This window comes from Macrotis lagotis, chromosome 3 (genome assembly GCF_037893015.1).
Source record: "Macrotis lagotis isolate mMagLag1 chromosome 3, bilby.v1.9.chrom.fasta, whole genome shotgun sequence".
In the NCBI taxonomy this organism is placed as follows: Eukaryota; Metazoa; Chordata; class Mammalia; order Peramelemorphia; family Peramelidae; genus Macrotis; species Macrotis lagotis.
The window spans coordinates 52,213,288-52,231,686 of NC_133660.1; the positions used below are offsets into that span (position 1 = coordinate 52,213,288).

The following is an 18,399-nucleotide window of genomic DNA, read 5'->3' on the forward strand; positions in this document are numbered from 1 at the left end:
GAAAAATGAATATTCCAATATAGAGTGTAAAAAAGAATTTTACATAGATTTGAGAATTTCTATTATTTGTAGATTACATTACCGTTAAATTTAAATAATACATCTAACATGTAACTTTCTTTTCTTTTCTTTCTTTTTTTGGTTTTTTTTTGTAAGGCAATGGGGTTAAGTGGCTTGCCCAAGGACACACAGCTAGGTAATTATTAAATGTCTGAGGCGGGATTTGAACTCAGAGTCTTCCTGATTCCAGGGCCTGGGCTCTATCCACTGCGCCACCTAGCCGCCCCCTGACATTTAACTTCCTATTTATGTGTGTTTTCTCCCCCCTTTCTTTTCTCTCCTATGTATTATATATATATATATATTATATATGTATATATATATGTATATATGTATGTATGTATATGCGTACTTTTACTTCACTTTTATTTTTTTCAATGAAACCAAAACATTTATTTTTTTGTCCTTTTCCTTTCCCCTATCTCACTGGAAAACAAAAACCCCAAGTAAACCTGTGTCATAAATATGCAGAATAAAGCAAAAGAGATTTCCATTTTATGTGCAAGAGTATGTCTCATTCTACATTTTGAATTCACCTTTCTGTCTGAAGGTGATTCTGATCCTGATTCATCACTGATCAGCAGTTTTACATTTTCCCCAAACTGTTTGTCTTGTATAAATTTTTCTTTTGATTTTATTCACAACATTCTGCATCATTCATACAAATAAATCTTCCTAGGTTTCTCTGAAACCATTTATTTTGGCATTTCTTATGACATGATAATATCTCATTAAATTAATATGCTACAATTTGTTCAATCATTCCCTCAATTTATGGTCACTGCCTCAGTTTCAAGTTCTTTGTCACTACTTGAAGAGCTTTTATAAATATTTTTTTACATATGAGTCCTTTTCCTCTTTCTTTGATCTCTTTGGTGAATTAGTCCAGTAGTAGTATAGTTGGGTCAACAATCACACAGATTGGCAACTCTTTGGACATTTCTCTTCTAATTTGCTTCTAGAATTGCTGAACCAATTCATAGCTCTACCAATATCACATTAATGTCTCTGTTTTCCTATAACTCTTCTAACATTTGCCACTTTCCTTTTTTGATCAACCTTGCCAAAAATAAATTGTCCCTCTGATGGGTATGAAGTAAAACCTCAGAGTAACTATAATTTGTATTTCTCTAGGTTTTAGTTACTTGGAGCATTTTTAAAATTTGGTTGTTGATCGCCTGGATTTCTTCCTTAGAAGACTTCTTGTTCCTAAACTTTAGTTAATAAAATTAATTTTATTCTTATAAATTTGAATTTGTTATTATAGCTATCTTGGAAAATAGACTTTTATCAGAGAAACTTTCTACGAAGATATTTTTTCCTCAGTTCATTGTTTGCCTTTAAATTTTAGCTGCATTGGTTTGCTCCTATACTTTCAATTAAAACCAAGAATACAGAGGAAATTGTAGGTGCTACAGAGAGAGTTTGGTCCAAACCAGAAAAACTAAAGAAAATTGGCAGCATTCTCATCTTACAGGATAATAGTTCTGGTAATAGTGGCTGACAGATTCTCTAGTGAGAGTCACTCTCCTTTTGGAGTCTGTGTGTACCTTACAGTTACTTGCCACACTCCTAGGGAGAGTGAGAAAACCCCATTACTCAGATATATGCATATATATATATATATATGTATATATATATGTATATATATGTATATATAGGCAATGGGATTAAGTGACTTGCCCAAGGTTGCACAGCTAGGCAATTATTAAATCTCTGAGGTCGAATTTGAATCCAGGTCCTCCTGATTCCAGGGCAGGTTCTCTATCTACTCTGCCACCTAGCTGCCCCTCAGATATAATTTAAAAATAATTAAACATTTGTAATTTACTTAATGATGTCCAGATAGTTAACTGTTTTTTTTTTTTGTTTTCACCAGAATACTGTCATTTTGTAGACCTAAATTTAGTTTTTCAATTATATTGCTCTTGCAGGATATTCTCCTAACTAAATTTTTCAATTGAAGGTCTGGTTAAAGAAAGTCTATGGCAGATTTCATTACACTCTACATGCTGATTGTTGAAGAAATAATAAATGCCCTTTTCTCCAAAGTTAGTAGTTACATCTTTATGATCAAGAGAATGAATCTGGGGATCTGTGAGGTAGATGACTCCTTTTCCATTGCCAGTCACCCAACCTATAACAAAAGAATTTTTGAGTTTTAGATTTCTTATGAAATATCATTTCAATGTTGTAGAATAATATTTCCATAATATACTTATTAAGAGCAGGGGTCATTTACTTGGAATATATGAACTTATATAAAAATATTTTCCACCATCTTTTAATATAATTGACTTCTATTATAATGTTATATATTTGATTTGATGTTTTTAACATCATTTTGATAAGTCTTTAGATTTCACCAGACTGCCAAAGGACTGCAGCATCCTCATCTTACACAGAACTAAAAAGGCTAATAACTCATGACTTAGAAACTTATTTAGTAAATTTTATAATAGGATATTAATAGAATTTTATAGTATTTGGATGAACTCATTTATGCTAAGGTGACCCCAATCAATCTCCCAGATCCATTTTATATTTAGACTAATAATAATAGCTGACATTTGCATTATACTTTAAGGTTTGCAAAGTGCTGTGCAAATATTATCTCATTTGCTCCTCAAAAGAACCCTCAAAAATTAAAAGTGGCATTATTATACTGTTGTTATTTCCATTTTACAGAAGAAGAAACTGAGGCAGGAAACTTGCCTATGCCCACACAGTTAGTAAACAATTAGGCTCAATTCAGGGATTTGAACTCACTCTATCCAATTTACCTATGGCTGCCTCCTGAATAAATGAGTAATTAGATATTTGGATTAATAAAATACCAATTCTCTAAGGTACAGAATGATAGAAAATAAACTTAAAATGAATATTGACTTTATTTTTATTTTAATGCTTAAAAGATCTGTGATGTCATCAGATCTTTGGCCATGGGTGTTTCCATTATTTATGAATTTTAAGGCTTTTCCATGATTTAGTAGATGGTTTCAAGGATTGTTATATTCAGAGAAATTCATCACCAGCATGTCTGAACTCGACTAGATCAATTCCAAAGATTGCATTTTCTTTCCATGGCTTTCAAGTAGCTATAGTCATCTCTTAAATCAACAAGCTAATACATGAATAGAGTGCTGGGTCTGGAGTCAGGAAGACTCAGATTTCAAAAACCAGACTTTAACAGTTACTATGTGTAGTGCTGGGCAAGCCAGTTAACCCTATTTGCCTCAGTTTATTCACCTGTGCAATGAGCTGGGAAAGAAAATGGCAAATCATTCCAGTATCTTTGCCAGGAAAACCACAAATGAGGTCATAAAGTATCAGACACAACTGACTGAAACAATTGAAAAACAAGTCATCTCTAAGTCACACTGAGGCAAAAGAGATCTAAACTTACTCTTCAAACACTCACTTGAGAATAATATACTATTTCTTTGAAGGTACTTCAAGATTCCTGAGTGTTCCAGGGTCATCATTCTGAATATCAATAATTGTAATGTAACTGTATATGTGGAGTCAACAGGTTTTGATTGTTTTCCCAGTACCTCAGGAGGGGGAAAAAGCAACAACCAGGCTTAATAAGGGTTGTCAGAAACTATTGCCTACTTGCCTTATAGATCAATTGACTAGCCTCTTTCAATATGAGAGGCATTTTACAATCTCATCTGAATGGTAAAGGTAAAAGTCTGGAGGAAGGAAATCTGGAGAAAATTAAGTAAGCAAGGAATCAATACAATTTAGCTCTACTAGTGAGAGATTTTATGGTAATTCATGATTTTATAGTGGAATCTGAGGTTATTTGGAACTAGATCCATTCATTTTGAACAAATTCTAGCACCTTATATTCAGTAATTAGCCAATAAATACATATTGAATTTTTAATTGTGGTTTTTTAGAAACACAGGAATATTTTTAGGATTCTAGATCTCATTTACAAAGTGAAACAAGAAATTGTCCACCTTAATCTGGAGCAGAATTTTACATTCTAAAATGGTGCATTCTGTATTTAAAAATAATGATTATCAGGAATGTAGACAAGGACGCAGGCAGACATTCACACATATAGCACACAAAATTATGTTTGCCTAAGAAATAATAAAAGTGGCCAACATTGACACATACCTTGTAAATCAACCACAACATTTGTGTGGTTGGAAAACTCGTAACAAAAATGTCCATAAGCCAATCCATATTCTGTGGCTTTATACTCTGTTTTCACTACTTTTGTGTTATTGGACAGTTTAACAAATTCTCCCAAAATGTAAGGTTCCACACTGACACATCCTTTAATTGTCTTGCCTTCTAAAATCTGAAAGGCAAAAAAAGAATCATCTTGGCAAACTGGGGAGTCAAGATCCTGTCTCCTCATAGTAAAAAGGGATAAATTTACCCATTTCCCTGAATGGTAAAAAAAAATTCTGTCTAGGCAGGTCACTCCTTAACCAGGTCAGTGAGTGAGATAAGGTTTAGGAGAGAAAATTCTTTATCTTTCTAGTTTCTGGCACTAGAATACATTCACAAATTCCAGGGCTCTCATTTTCTATGAAGACCTCAGACATTCCCAGTCTTTCTTTAACTGAAACACATATGGGTATGTATATCTACACATAGCCCCAGATATCTGTATCTGTGCATGTGCATGTGTGTAGATATTGTGCATTTATGTGTAATATGAATGTGTTTATACACACAGTCATATACTTAAGGTGTGCATTAGGATAAATGTTTAACAATAGACTCTCCAGAAATGTATGCAGAACACACTTATAAGTTTAATTTGCATTATCAACTTTTTTCCATCAGTTTCTTAAGACTAGACAATCATCAAAACAATAAATCAAGCCTTGATTTGTAGCATTGGCCCATTTCCAAGGTATAAATGCTTACACTGAAAATTTAACAGTTGGCTGTCTTGAGTTAATAAGACTCAGCTCCAATACATCAACCAATCAATCAATAAACATTTATCAAGTCCTTAGTTTATTCTCAGCACTGTCCTAAGTGCTGAGGATAAAAAAAAAGAGACAAAAGACAGTCCCTCCATTCAAGGAATTTACTCTGTGGAAATCCCAGTGAAGAGATAATCTTTCTTGAACAATGCAGATGAACATTTGATGTTTCACATATTGTCTGAGGACAGGCTATGTGATTTTTCTGGGGTCATCCTAGCCAGTCTGCATCAGGGGCAGGGATTGAACTTGGGTTTCTACCCATTTTGACACACTGCCTTCTATCTATATTTAATATAAATTTCTAGATAATATAGTGTCTATAATCTCTATATAAAGAGATTATGTAGCTCTAGGAAGGCACTCAGAGAGCACAAAGCCCCTCATTTTACAGATGGATTGAGGCCCAGTTTACTCAATAACACCCAAGGTCACAGATTTTGAATGTCAGAAGTTGGGTTTGAATTCCGCTCCTGTGACCAGAGTCTATGCTCCTTCTACCTCCCAAGCTGTCTCCTATTTATTTTTTCAGAGAGGCCCTTGCTTGGGAGCCCATTCCAAATGTGATTTATAATGACTTTCTTACCAGCAGTACAGTGGATGGGATGTAGAAGATCTGTGTTGAGATCTTTTGCTCATAGAGTCTTTTGTTAAACTCTGTGACATAGTATTGTGCAGTCATTTGCCTCTCCACATCAACGAAATGGTGCCAAAGTCCTTTTTGTGATTTATATTCTTTCCCAATGTATCTTTGGAAGAGAAAAATAAACAGAAACTAGAGCAAGCTCCCTAAACCCAGGGGAGAACATAAGATTTCATGTATTTGAGTGGTCTTTGCAAAGCATAACAATATACTTGTTCTCCTCCTTCTGGGAAGAAAATTCATGACGTCAGGAAGGTGATGTCATGACAAGCAAGTGAGTTGGATTTAAGAAAATAAGATAATATTATAGTTTCACCTTTCACTGTCAATTTTTTTTCTTGTATCTAGTGACTTCAATGGTTTTTTTCATAGCAGCAGCTGAGCATATTTGAGTTCCCTTCCATCAGAGCTATTGACTATAAGGAAAAAGTATCTATTTACTGTAACATTGTACCAGACTCCTGTTAGTGCAAGGTTTGAGAGGCAATGGGAATGGGCCTGGATTCGGATTCTGTACTTACTACTTGTGCAGTCTGTTTTCCGTCTGAAAAAAAATGAAGGATTAAATTGGATGACCTCCTTTCTAGCCCTAAATCTGTAAGATTTGACTAAAATATGTGACTTTTAAAAAGTCCACAAATAATGAGTTCAACAGAAGACCTGTGTATTTGTTTATTTTATGCAGAGGACCCTATCAACTGAATTGCCTGTAGGGAAGTGCTGTAGGGAGACATGGTTATTGATATGTGTTACTGGCACCTTGTTGAATGGATTGAGGACCTTGGCCAAAGTCTTCAGTGTCTTGAAGCCACTCATTCGACCTCACTGAGAATGAGAGATCAAGTCTCATCAATCTGATAGCTCTAGGTAGTTCTTACTTGGAAAGTTCCCAAGATCATTGAGCATATATAGGAAAACTGTTGAAAAACTATGGACAAACTTTAGTCCTTGGGGATGGGAAGGGGACACTATGAAGTTGTATGTTTTATCAAACACAGGAAAAGCAGTAGTGGTGAAAGTGTCCTGACTCAACTTGAAGAGAAGATCGTCTAAAAAGAAGGAAGCAGTAATTTACCTGAACAATACCAGCCTCTTAGAGAGAAAATCATGCATATAGTACCAGAATTGGAGGAGTGATAAGGGTTGATAAAAAAGAAAAAAACCCTAGGATTTTCTCTCTCTGCTTATATAGTGAGTTACTGAGACATTGTAGTTTTGGACAAGAAGATTGCTTTTCTAGAAACCCCAAACACATTTCCCTACTGGAGAAGTCCATGTTCTTACTTAGGTTAGTACCAAACTTGAAGAGATTGCTGCTCTAGTAAGCTTCAATTTGTTTCTCTTCTAAGGAGAATTAGTATAAGCTATAAACTCAAAATGAGTCAACAGCATAAAGTGGGAGTTCCTCACAAGATTGTAATCTTGAAGCATAGTCTCCAGGAAAAGGAAGTGACTGTTCCCTCAAGTCTACTCTGGTCAGACCATAATTATAATGTATTTGGTTCAGGGTCACAGTGGATAAAGTTCTGGACCTGGAGTCAGAAAGACCTGGATTCAAATCAGATACTGGTTGTATGATCCTAGGCAAATCACCTAACTGCTGATTCAGTTTTCTCATCTATATAGTGAGCAGGAGAAGGAAACGGCAAACTATTTCAATATTATTGCCAAGACACAACTGAAAACTATTCATCTACTACCACCACCACAACAACATTTAAGGAAGAATGTTGATAAATTAGAAAGCACCCAGAATGGTGAAGGGCCTTCAGTCCATGCTATTAAGTGATTTAATGAAAAAAAAACCTGGGAATCCTTTTCTTAAAGACAACAAAAAACTTGAAAAGCTTCAGAAGAAGGGCTAGACTTGCCCTACTTATCTTCAGAAGATGGAATCAAGAGCGCTCATCCATGATGAGTGTTGAAAAGGGGTAAATTTTGATTTGATTAAAGGTACCACTACTGAATAATACTTGCTATCTAACAATATAATGGATTGCCTCAGAAGGTAATGAGTTCTTCCTTCAAGCAAATGTGAGATAACCATTTTTTCCAGTATATTATAGTAGGGATTCAGGTTTGAGGAACAGGTTGGATGTAATGGCAGTTGAACTCAATCTTTTGTGGCACTAGTCACATCTTGGAATATATTTCTGGATCCTTATAGACCACAGAGGCATAGCATGAGGTTTGACTGATGGGCAACTAGGAGTCCTTTGGGTTTTCTACAATTTTTGTAGGATTGGCTCCTTCTTTAAAATTTGTCCAAGTCAATCAGTTTATTCCCAGTTGTTAAGATTCATCCTCAGGGTGGCTAGGTGGTGCAGTGGATAGAGCACCGGCCCTGGAGTCAGGAGTACCTGTGTGGCCTTGGGCAAGCCACTCAGCCCCATTGCCTAGCAAAAACTAAAAAAAAAAAGACATCCTCAGTGAGGTACATAGGGATTGATAAGGCCTAAAAAATAACATTAATACTCTCAACCAGGTATTATACTGTTGTTAATCCTTTATATGTGATCTCATCAAGATGATCAGGGAATTCTCTCAAATAACATTTACATTAGTTAGGGTTTCTCCTCTCTCTCTCTCTCTCTCTCTCTCTCTCTCTCTCTCTCTCTCTCTCTCTCTCTCTCTTTTTAGCAATACCTTCCCAAAATTTCTTCTTGATGAAGAAGATGTATCCAAAAGGCATTCCTTTGTTTGCCTTTCTTCTTTACATCTAGGTAGTCACCAAAATATACAGCAGTTTCCTGGGCTGTCCACAATTCTGATTTCTTGGAATATTTTAGCAAAAGAGCATCTAGAAAAAGAAAATGTGGAATTAACCATATCTTGATCAAACCTGTAATAATCCAGGAAGAAGACAAAGATAAACAGATTAAAGTTCTTCATCTGGGAAAAATTTTTTCAAATCCTTAAAAACATTCCCCCCTCAAATCTCACATATTTTTAGCTTCAAACTTTTAGACTAAAGGGTAATAACATGTGATGAATTTGCAATAAAGAGAAGTCTTAACTAATAAAGCATTCTGCTTTGTATGATAGCTAAAAGCTATATTACATAAAGAGGATTTATGGAAGAAAAATTCATCAGGCATGTGACATGGGACATTTTTAACTATTAGAAAATAGAAAAGTAATCATTGGCAAGGGAATTATGATCCCATTGATTTTAACACTCTGAGATGACCTTAAAACATAGAATATAACTGTGAAGCATTGTGTAGAGCAAATATCTTCAAAATGACTCCACCTCACTTCCATTTCTCTGACCTTTTGCACAGATCAACCAATATCCTTTCCTCCAAGAAGGTGCTCTTTTCCTCTCCCCAATAATTCTGGGATTATTAATGTTCAAATGAACTCTTCCATGCTTACTGGATGACATATGTCAATCTACTCATCATCCTTACAACTTTCTGGGTCAAAGTACCTCTCACTGTTCACTTCTTTTTGTATGTTATCTCCCTCCATGGATGGTAAAGACTGTCTTATTTTATTAAATTGTATCATAGGCATTTAGTATGGTGCTGAACTAAGTGCTTAATAAACATTGTTTAATTCATTCAAATACTTCATTTAAGTCAAAACTTTTCACATTACTAGCTGTGAGCCAGATTATCTTTTTGAAACTATAATCACCTCCTTTAAAATAGGGATTATACTTGATTTGTCTACTTTACAGATGTGCTGTGAAGAACAAAGAGATAATATATGTAAAAGCAATTTGCAAATGTTAAATCAAGATACAGAGAAAAGGTACTTTTAGTTGATGACTGGATGCCAAGGGAGTAATTAATTTATTTCATAGTTTACCTGACACAGAGAGATTCAATGATTTGCCCACAGATTTACAGCTAGCAAATGACCAAGGCAAAATTTCAACTCAGGTCCTCTTGACTCCAGGTTCATTCATCATCATCATCATCATCATCATCATCATCATCATCATCATCATCATCATCATAGCAATAATAATAATTAGGATAGCTAACATTTATATAGAACTTTATTAATTATTAAGTACTTTACAGTTATTATCTCTGATTCTCACAAAAATTCTGGAAGAAATCTTACTAACCCCATTTTACAGATGAGGAATCTGAGACAAAAGAAGCTAACCAATTTTCCCAGGTCACACAGAATGTGTCTGAAGCAAGAATTGAACCCAGGGCCAGTCTAATGGGCCAAGCTACTTCTGGTCTATAGTTATATCTTTATGAGAGCTCAGTAGGTGCTACTCTCTTCTTTGAACTAAGAAGAATGGTACAATTGGCAAGAATACCTGAGAACATCTCTTGCATTCAAGATTATCTTCATCTACAAAGTCAGTCAAAAGCTACATTAAATGTGCAGTATCCTGTGAACATATCTATCATGTTTGATGTCTTCCAGAGGAATCTGAGCCTTTCATTAATTTTTGTTTCAGGAAATATTTATTTTTAAAAATAGTTTTATTAGTTTGCTTTTTTAGTAAAATCCTATGATCCTAGATCATTGTCACCACTCAATGGTCTCTACATCCTTCCAACCTCCAATAAAATCCTCCCTTGAAATGAAGAATAGTTAAACAAAACAAAGCAACATGTGCTTCTGATGACATATCTTTCTTCACCTAGAGTTTCCCACCTCTCTTCAAGAAAGGAAAAGCTAGCTATTCAATTGAAATCAACAAGTATTTATTAAGTTACCAGTGACATGGAGTTGGCTACAAAACTTCAAAAATCAAGACCCAACTTGGGTCAGTTATTCCCTGCACCATTTACTTACTGTGTGCTTGGTGGAGCTCCCTGGGTTTAAAATCTCCAGTGTTCTCTAGCCTCTGGTATAACCATTCATGCCCTACTCCTGACAGGAGTTTCTCAAGGTCATTGACCTCCAGAGTTCGAGCTTCTAGGACTTCTTGCTTGGTCTTTCCTGATATAGATACAAAAGAACTTCCACTGGAATTCAGAAATGAGAAGGGACTTTCCATCTCAGAAGAACCTTTGGAAAAGTCAGGTGAGTTGAGCCACCCTGATAAGGAGGAGCTAGAATTCTGCCTATAGTTTTCAAATTCATTCCCTTCAGGATGATCCTCTGTGGTGGTGTCATCACACAGGTTGGGGAAGAGTCTGTTACTGTTTGCCCAGGAACCATGGGCATTGTTTACCATCTGACAGTTTTGTTCTCTGAAAATATTCAGTCTATGAGACCCATTTTTATTTGTCCAGTGGCTTGCATTACTACTGGTGAACTCCAGGTCCTTGTCCTCTGTGGAGACATCTGTCTCATCTGCTTGCCTTTCTTTTTCTTGCTCTTTTTCTTTTGTGACAAGTTTCTTCTTGCACCAGTGATAAGTGAAAGAACCACCAGCTGCAGTGGATTTGTTGGCTAAAGAACAAGCAGAAGAGACTTTGGTATTTTTAGGGTGGCCTAAGGAAGCATCCTCTATTCTTTCTCTAATTTTTCCTTCAGGATCAATCCAAGAAGTCTGTACTGCAAACATGGGTCCTTTATTACTTTCAGTGGTTTTTACTTCCTTCTCTTCTCCATTCTTGACTCTAAGATTCCCTTCAGCTTCAGGTAACACATCAATCATCTCAAATGAGTCAGATCCTTCTGGGGAAGACAATGAGATGATCTCCATGGACCTGCTAGAGACAGAAGAACAGGCCCTTAAGGGTTCAAAAAGTGGAGAGCCATTTTTGTATTCCATATTCCTGATTTCCTGAACATTTTCTTTTTCCAGTTCTCCGTTGACTAAAATTGCTTTATCAGAAACTGAGGCCAAGCTGATTGTCTTGTGAGGAACCCAGAGAGTTTGTTTACATTGTTGATTTTGAGAAGAATCTGAATAGTCTTCTTTAGAGTCCTTGGGAGAGTGAAGATAAGGCACTGAAACAAATGAATGGAAATCACTATTTTCATCATGGTTTTCCAGCTCTTCAGTCACAGCTGTGGAACACTGAGTATCTACCAGCCTCTTTTCGTGAATGGTCTCCTTTTTGACTGGGTCATTGCCAGTGTGATCATCTACTTCCTCCCAACTGGTAGAAAAACTGGATCCTGATATCTTACTCCAAGAACTAGATATTTGATTTCCATTCAGAGAATTACTAGAAACATCAGATTCTCCATTACTGATGTGGTCTGGTGGTTCAGTTTCTGTCTCTTCATCAAGTGAGACATGAGCCACATCTGGCTGGGGCCATTTTCTTTTACTCAGAGTTTCTTTTACTTTAAACTCCCCATGATTCTGGCTATTTTCTTGTGAAGAAGGTATTTCAATTCCTTTCTGACTTAACACTTTATCATCACTAGTACTTAAAGTATCTATGCTTTTTGTCTCAGTTTTCAAGGATGTGATGCAGACTCCTGTTTTTCCTTCCTCTTCCCTACTCCTGTGCCTCCTACATAAACTTTCAAATACTTCACACACTGAAGCATGGTGTTGGGAATGCCTTTCAAGGACTCCTTTGAAATCTACTTTGCCATGCAAGATAGGCTGATCAATCCAAGATTTGTAACTCTCTGGGACATAAGATCTGTCATCTAAATTGGAGAAACTTTGGACTTGCAAATACTCCTTAACTTGCTCAATGTCAGACATGATCTCCCAAGCCAGTGTTTCTTTGTCTTGAGTCTCTCTTGAAGTGAAATAAGTATATAGTTTGCCCACTGCTTCTCGACAAAGCTTATCTGAAACACGGACTGCTTCAGTCTCCCCACTGAGTCTCCGGTGTACTGTGGTGAGGCAGAAAGCAGCTTTGATGAAACTATGAAGCTCCTGTTTTCCAGCAACTAGGTCCTTGTTTTTTTTGGTGAGGAGACCAATTTCAAAAGCCTCTTTGGCTTCAGATAAATACAACTTTCGCTTTTCTGGAGGACAGTCTCTAGAGTTACTATAGGACAATAAACACGTGCCTTGGATATTCTATGGAAAAAAAATAAAATGAGACATTGAATTAAAAATTTTATTTTACTTCTTTACTACTTTATTTTACTAGGACTTAGAATAGAGCTGAAGTGCTTTAGAGAATACTGAAGAATGGTTCTGGAAATGCATAATTAAGTCGCAAGAAAAAAATAGGGGATGTTGTATGTGTCTATCTGTCATTCCATTGTAACCTTGACATTTTTCTGTTAAAGATGATTGACTCATTGAGTCTAGGTATGGACTCAAGCTGTCTCCAAAATAAGGTAATTGAACAAATATACACACACTAACTGGTCTTTGCATCAATATGCATTCAGATAACAATACTTAGTACTAAAGGGCAGACAGCACTTTTATTGCCCAAGAAGCATTAACTTAGCTCCTACCATGATACTACAATACCAAGAATTAAAGCCTTTCCCCCATATGAATAGTCTCTAAACTAATACTGTCAATTACATAGCAGGAAGTCTGGCTTAACTGGCTTGATTCTTTCCCCCTACCCCTGGATAAATCTGAAAGACAAGGAAAGTTAATGGACTCATTGCATCACACTTACCACAGCTGTGAGCACAAAAAGCGGGGTGTACTGGCTAAAGGTGGCAGCCAGTTTACAGGCCGCTGCTGCTGATAGTAAATGGTGATCAAACTCTCTGAGAAGGTTCTGAAAGAAAACAGAAGAGACAATAGGACTTAGATACCTCCTTGACCAGGAGCAAAATTGAGTGGTAGTGTGCTAAACTGTTGTTCTCAAGATTCACATGGTGCGGGGCGGCGGCTAGGTGGTGGCTAGGTGGTTCAGTGGATAAAGCACCAGCCCTGGAGTCAGGAGCACCTGGGTTCAAATCCAATCTCAGACACTTAGTAATTACCTAGCCGTGTGGCCTTGGGCAAGCCACTTAACCCCATTGCCTTGCAAAAACCTAAGAGAAAAAAAAAAAAGATTCACACTGGGGCTTCCAAACCATAGCTCTCCTCCCATCTACAAAGAAAATTCGGTGAGAATGAGGAGTAAGAGAACCGGAGATTCCAAATCTCCGTAGTCTTCCTGGCTTCTCCCTTCTTCCCCTGACTCTCTCCCTTTCCAAAGAGAATAGGATTTCACTTTTACCTTTTTTTTTCATATAATCACCAACTCATTGATGATGATTGCAAATTTATTCTCAAAGGCCTCAGTAGCTTGTGATTTAATTAATAGCAATTAAGATGCTAGTATAATGGGAAGGGCAGAAGTATATACTTTTTCCTATAAACTGAGTTCTATCTCTGTAAATGGAATTTAAAGGCCTAGTAAAAGGTCTTTGAGAGAAAGAACTGTTTTGTTTTTTTCTTTTATACATACAAAGCAACCAAAAGAGTGCCTAGCACATAACGGGGGCTCATATGTATAGCAACTTTCTTTGTGGTGGCAAAATTCTAGAAACTGTGGGAATGTCCATCAAATAGAGAATGGCTGAACAAGTTGTAATATAATATCATGGAATACAACTGTACTATGAGATGAAGAGCTTAGAAAAACATAGATAGACTTGCATGAAATAATGAAGAGGAAAATGAGCAGAACTCTTTCTCTTCATGTCCTTTTCTTTCCTGAACTTTGACAAAAAGGTTATGCTGGGAAGGAAGTGCACAGGAAACTGAATTCAGGTGATCAAGAGATTCCATCACTAGTCCTGTTGGTAGTCAGAACTGAATCACAACAGTAGAGGAAGTTGGCAGATTTTTGTGGAAAGATAGTTAACTAAGGGGAGTATGACTTTAGGGAAACTAGGGACTAGGATCTCTCTCAAGCAGAGTCTAGAAAGGCACTGATCTTTGGAATTCATCAGAACTCTATATTTAAATGGATCTTCATGAAGACTTATTGAAGGGAGAAAAGGTCTTCTAGGATTAGGGACTGGGAAGGTGTCCCTTTATTACATCTGTGCTTCACCTGCATTGTATTTTAATTTGAATTTTGTGTGTATGGGGGAAAGTACATTTTAGATTTTAGAGAAAATGTATTATACCAACTCTTCTAACGCCATTGGCTTAGTAAACACTTTCTGTAAAAGTTAGGTGGTGAAGTGGATCAAGCCCTGAAGTCAGGAGGATCTGAGTTCAAATCCGATCTCAGACATTTAACAATTACCTAGCTGTGTGACCTTGGGCAAGTCACTTAACCCCATTGCCTTGCAACCGTTCCCCCCTCCCCCCCAGTTAATTAAGTCTATCTTGCTATATGTTAATGGAGAGCGAACTAGTGAAGGTTTATGATCAACAATACTAGCAACTCACCCTCAGGCTTGCTCCTATGACCCTAAGGGAGAGGAATAACCAACCACTATCTGTGGACTCTCTCTGACAATGCTAAAGTTAGTTGGAAGAGTGAATCCAGAGGGGATTCTAAATTTATATTTCCCCATGCTTATTAATTTTAATTACATAATTCCTTGATATTGATGTAATATTATTTGCTTAGTCATTTCCTAACTGTGGGATATTAAAGTCATTTCTCATTTTTTTCAATTAAAAATAGTGTTACTATAAATATCTTTGAATAGACAGTTACTTTTTCCTTTTAATTATTCTCTTGGGATACATTGAGTCAATTATTTTTGTAATTTTTAATGTTCAAAAAGATCCTACTTTTCTGCAGTTCCAGTAATAATATATTATTCTACCTATTGATTTCAAAAAAACTGAATTTTGTTACTTTTTTGCATTTTTGTCAGTTTGCTGGGTTTAATATGATAACTTAATACTATTTTAATTTTCTTTCCTTTCTTTATTAATGAGGTTGGACAAATATGCAAGTGATTATTTTTAATTTGTGTTTTGTCTTTTTGTATCAGACTATTCAACCTGGTTTTTAATTAGATAAAAAGTACAGGAACCAACATGCTGAGGGGATTTTTGTAGGTGATTCCATTTTATAACATGCTTGAGACCAAATGATAATTACCAGGGTAATTTGAGGGTTATTTTTAAATTTTTCATAATCTTTCTTGTTCATAGAAATAAAGATGTCTGCTAATATCCCCAGTGATGTAGCAATTCCCTGTAAAGAAAAACAAAACAAGTGTTTAGAGCTGATTATTGTACAGGATCATTTGAGCTCTCTCTGCATTTATTCTTTTTTTAAAAATTCCAGTAGTTCAACACTAGAAGTGCTTTTAAAGTGAAGTGGATGATCAACAGAAGTGGGTTCTAATCCTGTCTACCACAAAATCACTTAGTGACACTGAACAAGTTACTTTAACTCTTTGTTTCAATTTTCTCACCTGTAAAATGAGGGAGTGATTATTAAGTTCCATGTTCTCTCCTATAGTCTATTTAGCATGCATACAGACTTATCAAAGGATTAATATTTTTTGATGGTTCTCTATTTTTCTCTAATTTTCATTCTCATTCTCATTCTCAGTGTTTTTGAACAATAGAAATGTCACTTGTTTAAAAAAAAACTCTCAACAACCCTTCACCCATTATAACAAGAGGATATATACCACAGCTTTAGAACTGGAAGGGATATTTTTTAGACAAGGAAACTAAGGCTCAGAGGAGTTTAATGATTTCTGTAATGTCATGCAAGTAGTAAATTTAAAAAAAGGCTGAATTTGGATCTAAATCATTTGATTGCAGAATTAGATTCTTTCCACTGAGGTAGTTCATCATCTACATGCAGTGAAATGGTATAGTGGATAGAGAAAAAGCTGTACCTGGTGTCAGGAAGGGAAGAAGGAAGAGAGAAAAGAGGAAGAAAGGTAGAGAGGGGGAGGAGGAAGGGAGAGGGGGAAAAAGGGAAAGAGAGAAATCAAAAACATTTATTAAATACCTAATAGGTGCCAGGCCAAGTGCTTTACAAACACAACCACCCCAGTAGATAGGTGCTATTATTATTTCCATTCATATTTGAAGGAACTGAGGCAGACAGAGGTCAAGAAAACTCAAATTGGACTTCAGATGCTTCCTGAGTGTATGACCCTGGGCAAGTCATTTAACTTTCATCTATCTCAGCTTTCTTATCAGTAAAATAGGAACAATGATAGCATTTACTTCAAAGGATTATTGTATTATAGGAGATAATACAATATAATATATTGTATTACATGAGATAATATAATATAAAATGTATTGTTAACCTTATAGTACTAGCTATTATTATTATTATTATTACATTATTATTATTATTATTACTTTACTTAGTATTTCACAGAGGTTTAATTGGTGTTTAAAAACATTTCCAAAATCTAAAACAAAAAAAGGGGGCAGCTAGGTGGCGCAGTGGATAAAGCACCAGTCCTGGAGTCAGGAGTACCTGGGTTCAAATCCGGTCTCAGACACTTAATAATTACCTAGCTGTGTGGCCTTGGGCAAGCCACTTAACCCCATTTGCCTTGTCAAAAATCTAAATAAAAAACATTTCTAAAAAGTTACTTAAGATGAGAACATCATTTAAAGATAAAAGACTGCTTTTAAAGTGATTACATAGACTATGTGAATATTTTAGCTATATCAACTGGGTCTTAGAGCTAAAGCCACAAAAACCTTGCATGAAGTGGGATATGCAGCTCTATGGAGTTATCATAAGGAGTTTATTCACTTCCAATAAAATATGCCTAATGAATAATGGGCTAAATGTCAACAGTTTTATATTATTTATGCTTTGTTTGTTCTAATAGTGTTTTTTCTTCTTGGTTTTTGGATTATGATCTTCTCTTTTTTTGACTGATATTTATAAAATACAAACCATAAAAACATTATTGGATTCATAGTATTTCTAAATTATTGAATATTTATAATGTACATTATTTGGGAAGATTTATGAAATGTTTTGATATTAAAAAAATGTTCTCATACAGGAAAAAGTTGGGAGCCATTATTTTAGGATATTTTAGATAAATAACTTTACATATATCCAAGTCAGATCCCTTAAGTTCTTCTGGAACTAGGTAAATAAAAATCCTAAGTAAACAAATAAAATGTAAGTTAGGTAGCTTAAAAAATACTGTTTGCCCAAGATCCAATAGAAAATAAAGGTAGAACTCTGTGTGGTTTCTACCTCCCATCATTTAGAGGAAAAATAAAATTAAGATGATTTAGACAAATAAAATTTATTCTTTAATCATTTTTAAGGAGGGAGGAAGAGGAGAGAAAGTATGAGAAAGAAGAGACCGAGAGAGACAGAAAGAGACAAAATCAGAGAGAGAAGGAAGGAGGGAAAGAGATAAGGAAGGAGACACTAAGGTGGGGGAGGAAGAAGAATTAATTCACCTTTTTATCTGGCTGAGGAAGTTCCAAATATCCTACGATTGAAGCCCAAATTAATTCTGCAGCTTCATACCACATTCCTGAAATAAAATAGGTTAATAGTCAGCAACCATCTAGAATCCTCAATATAAAATGCTTTTGAACATACTTTTAAAGCAAGAAAAAGAAAATTCATACTGCCTGGTACAGAGCTAGAATTGTAGGCTAATTTTAGGTACAACCTGTTTTTGCCATTTGGTTTATATCTGTCCTTTTTTTTAGACTTATAGGAAATTGGGTAAGAGTAAGTAAGAGCATTGGATTTGGAATCAGAGAATGTAAGTTCAACTCTGAGCTAATGTTTACCAAAATGATCTTGTATATGTAAAACTCCTTTTTTGTTGTTCTGTTTGACTTTTTATAACTCTATCTGTAGTATTTTGCCATTTCCTTCTCTAATTCATTTTACAGATGAGGAAACTGAAGCAAATAGACTTAGGTGATTTGCCCAGGATTATATAGCTAGGAAATATCTGGGACTGGATTTGAATTCAGGAAGGTAGGTCTTCCTGATTCTAAGCTCAGTACTC

General features: G+C 35.6%; 1 protein-coding gene across 8 annotated transcripts in view; it reads right to left on the reverse strand.

The window, feature by feature from the left end:
- Positions 1–740: 740 nt before the first annotated feature.
- Positions 741–18,399, reverse strand: part of ALPK1 (alpha kinase 1) — a 146,665-nt gene continuing 129,006 nt past the window's right edge. For 6 of the 8 annotated variants that reach the window (XM_074228694.1, XM_074228693.1, XM_074228692.1 and 3 more), the window contains 8 exons: positions 17,834–17,910; positions 15,525–15,620; positions 13,140–13,244; positions 10,432–12,577; positions 8,308–8,461; positions 5,605–5,767; positions 4,192–4,378; positions 741–2,197 (listed from right to left, as the gene is read on the reverse strand). In XM_074228694.1, coding sequence (XP_074084795.1) covers positions 2,004–2,197; positions 4,192–4,378; positions 5,605–5,767; positions 8,308–8,461; positions 10,432–12,577; positions 13,140–13,244; positions 15,525–15,620; positions 17,834–17,910 — 3,122 coding nt within the window. In that variant the 3' untranslated portion in view covers positions 741–2,003. Of the gene's footprint in view, positions 2,198–4,191; positions 4,379–5,604; positions 5,768–8,307; positions 8,462–10,431; positions 12,578–13,139; positions 13,245–15,524; positions 15,621–17,833; positions 17,911–18,399 lie in introns of those variants that run through there. The other 2 variants (XM_074228695.1, XM_074228696.1) reach the window with 2 other exon arrangements.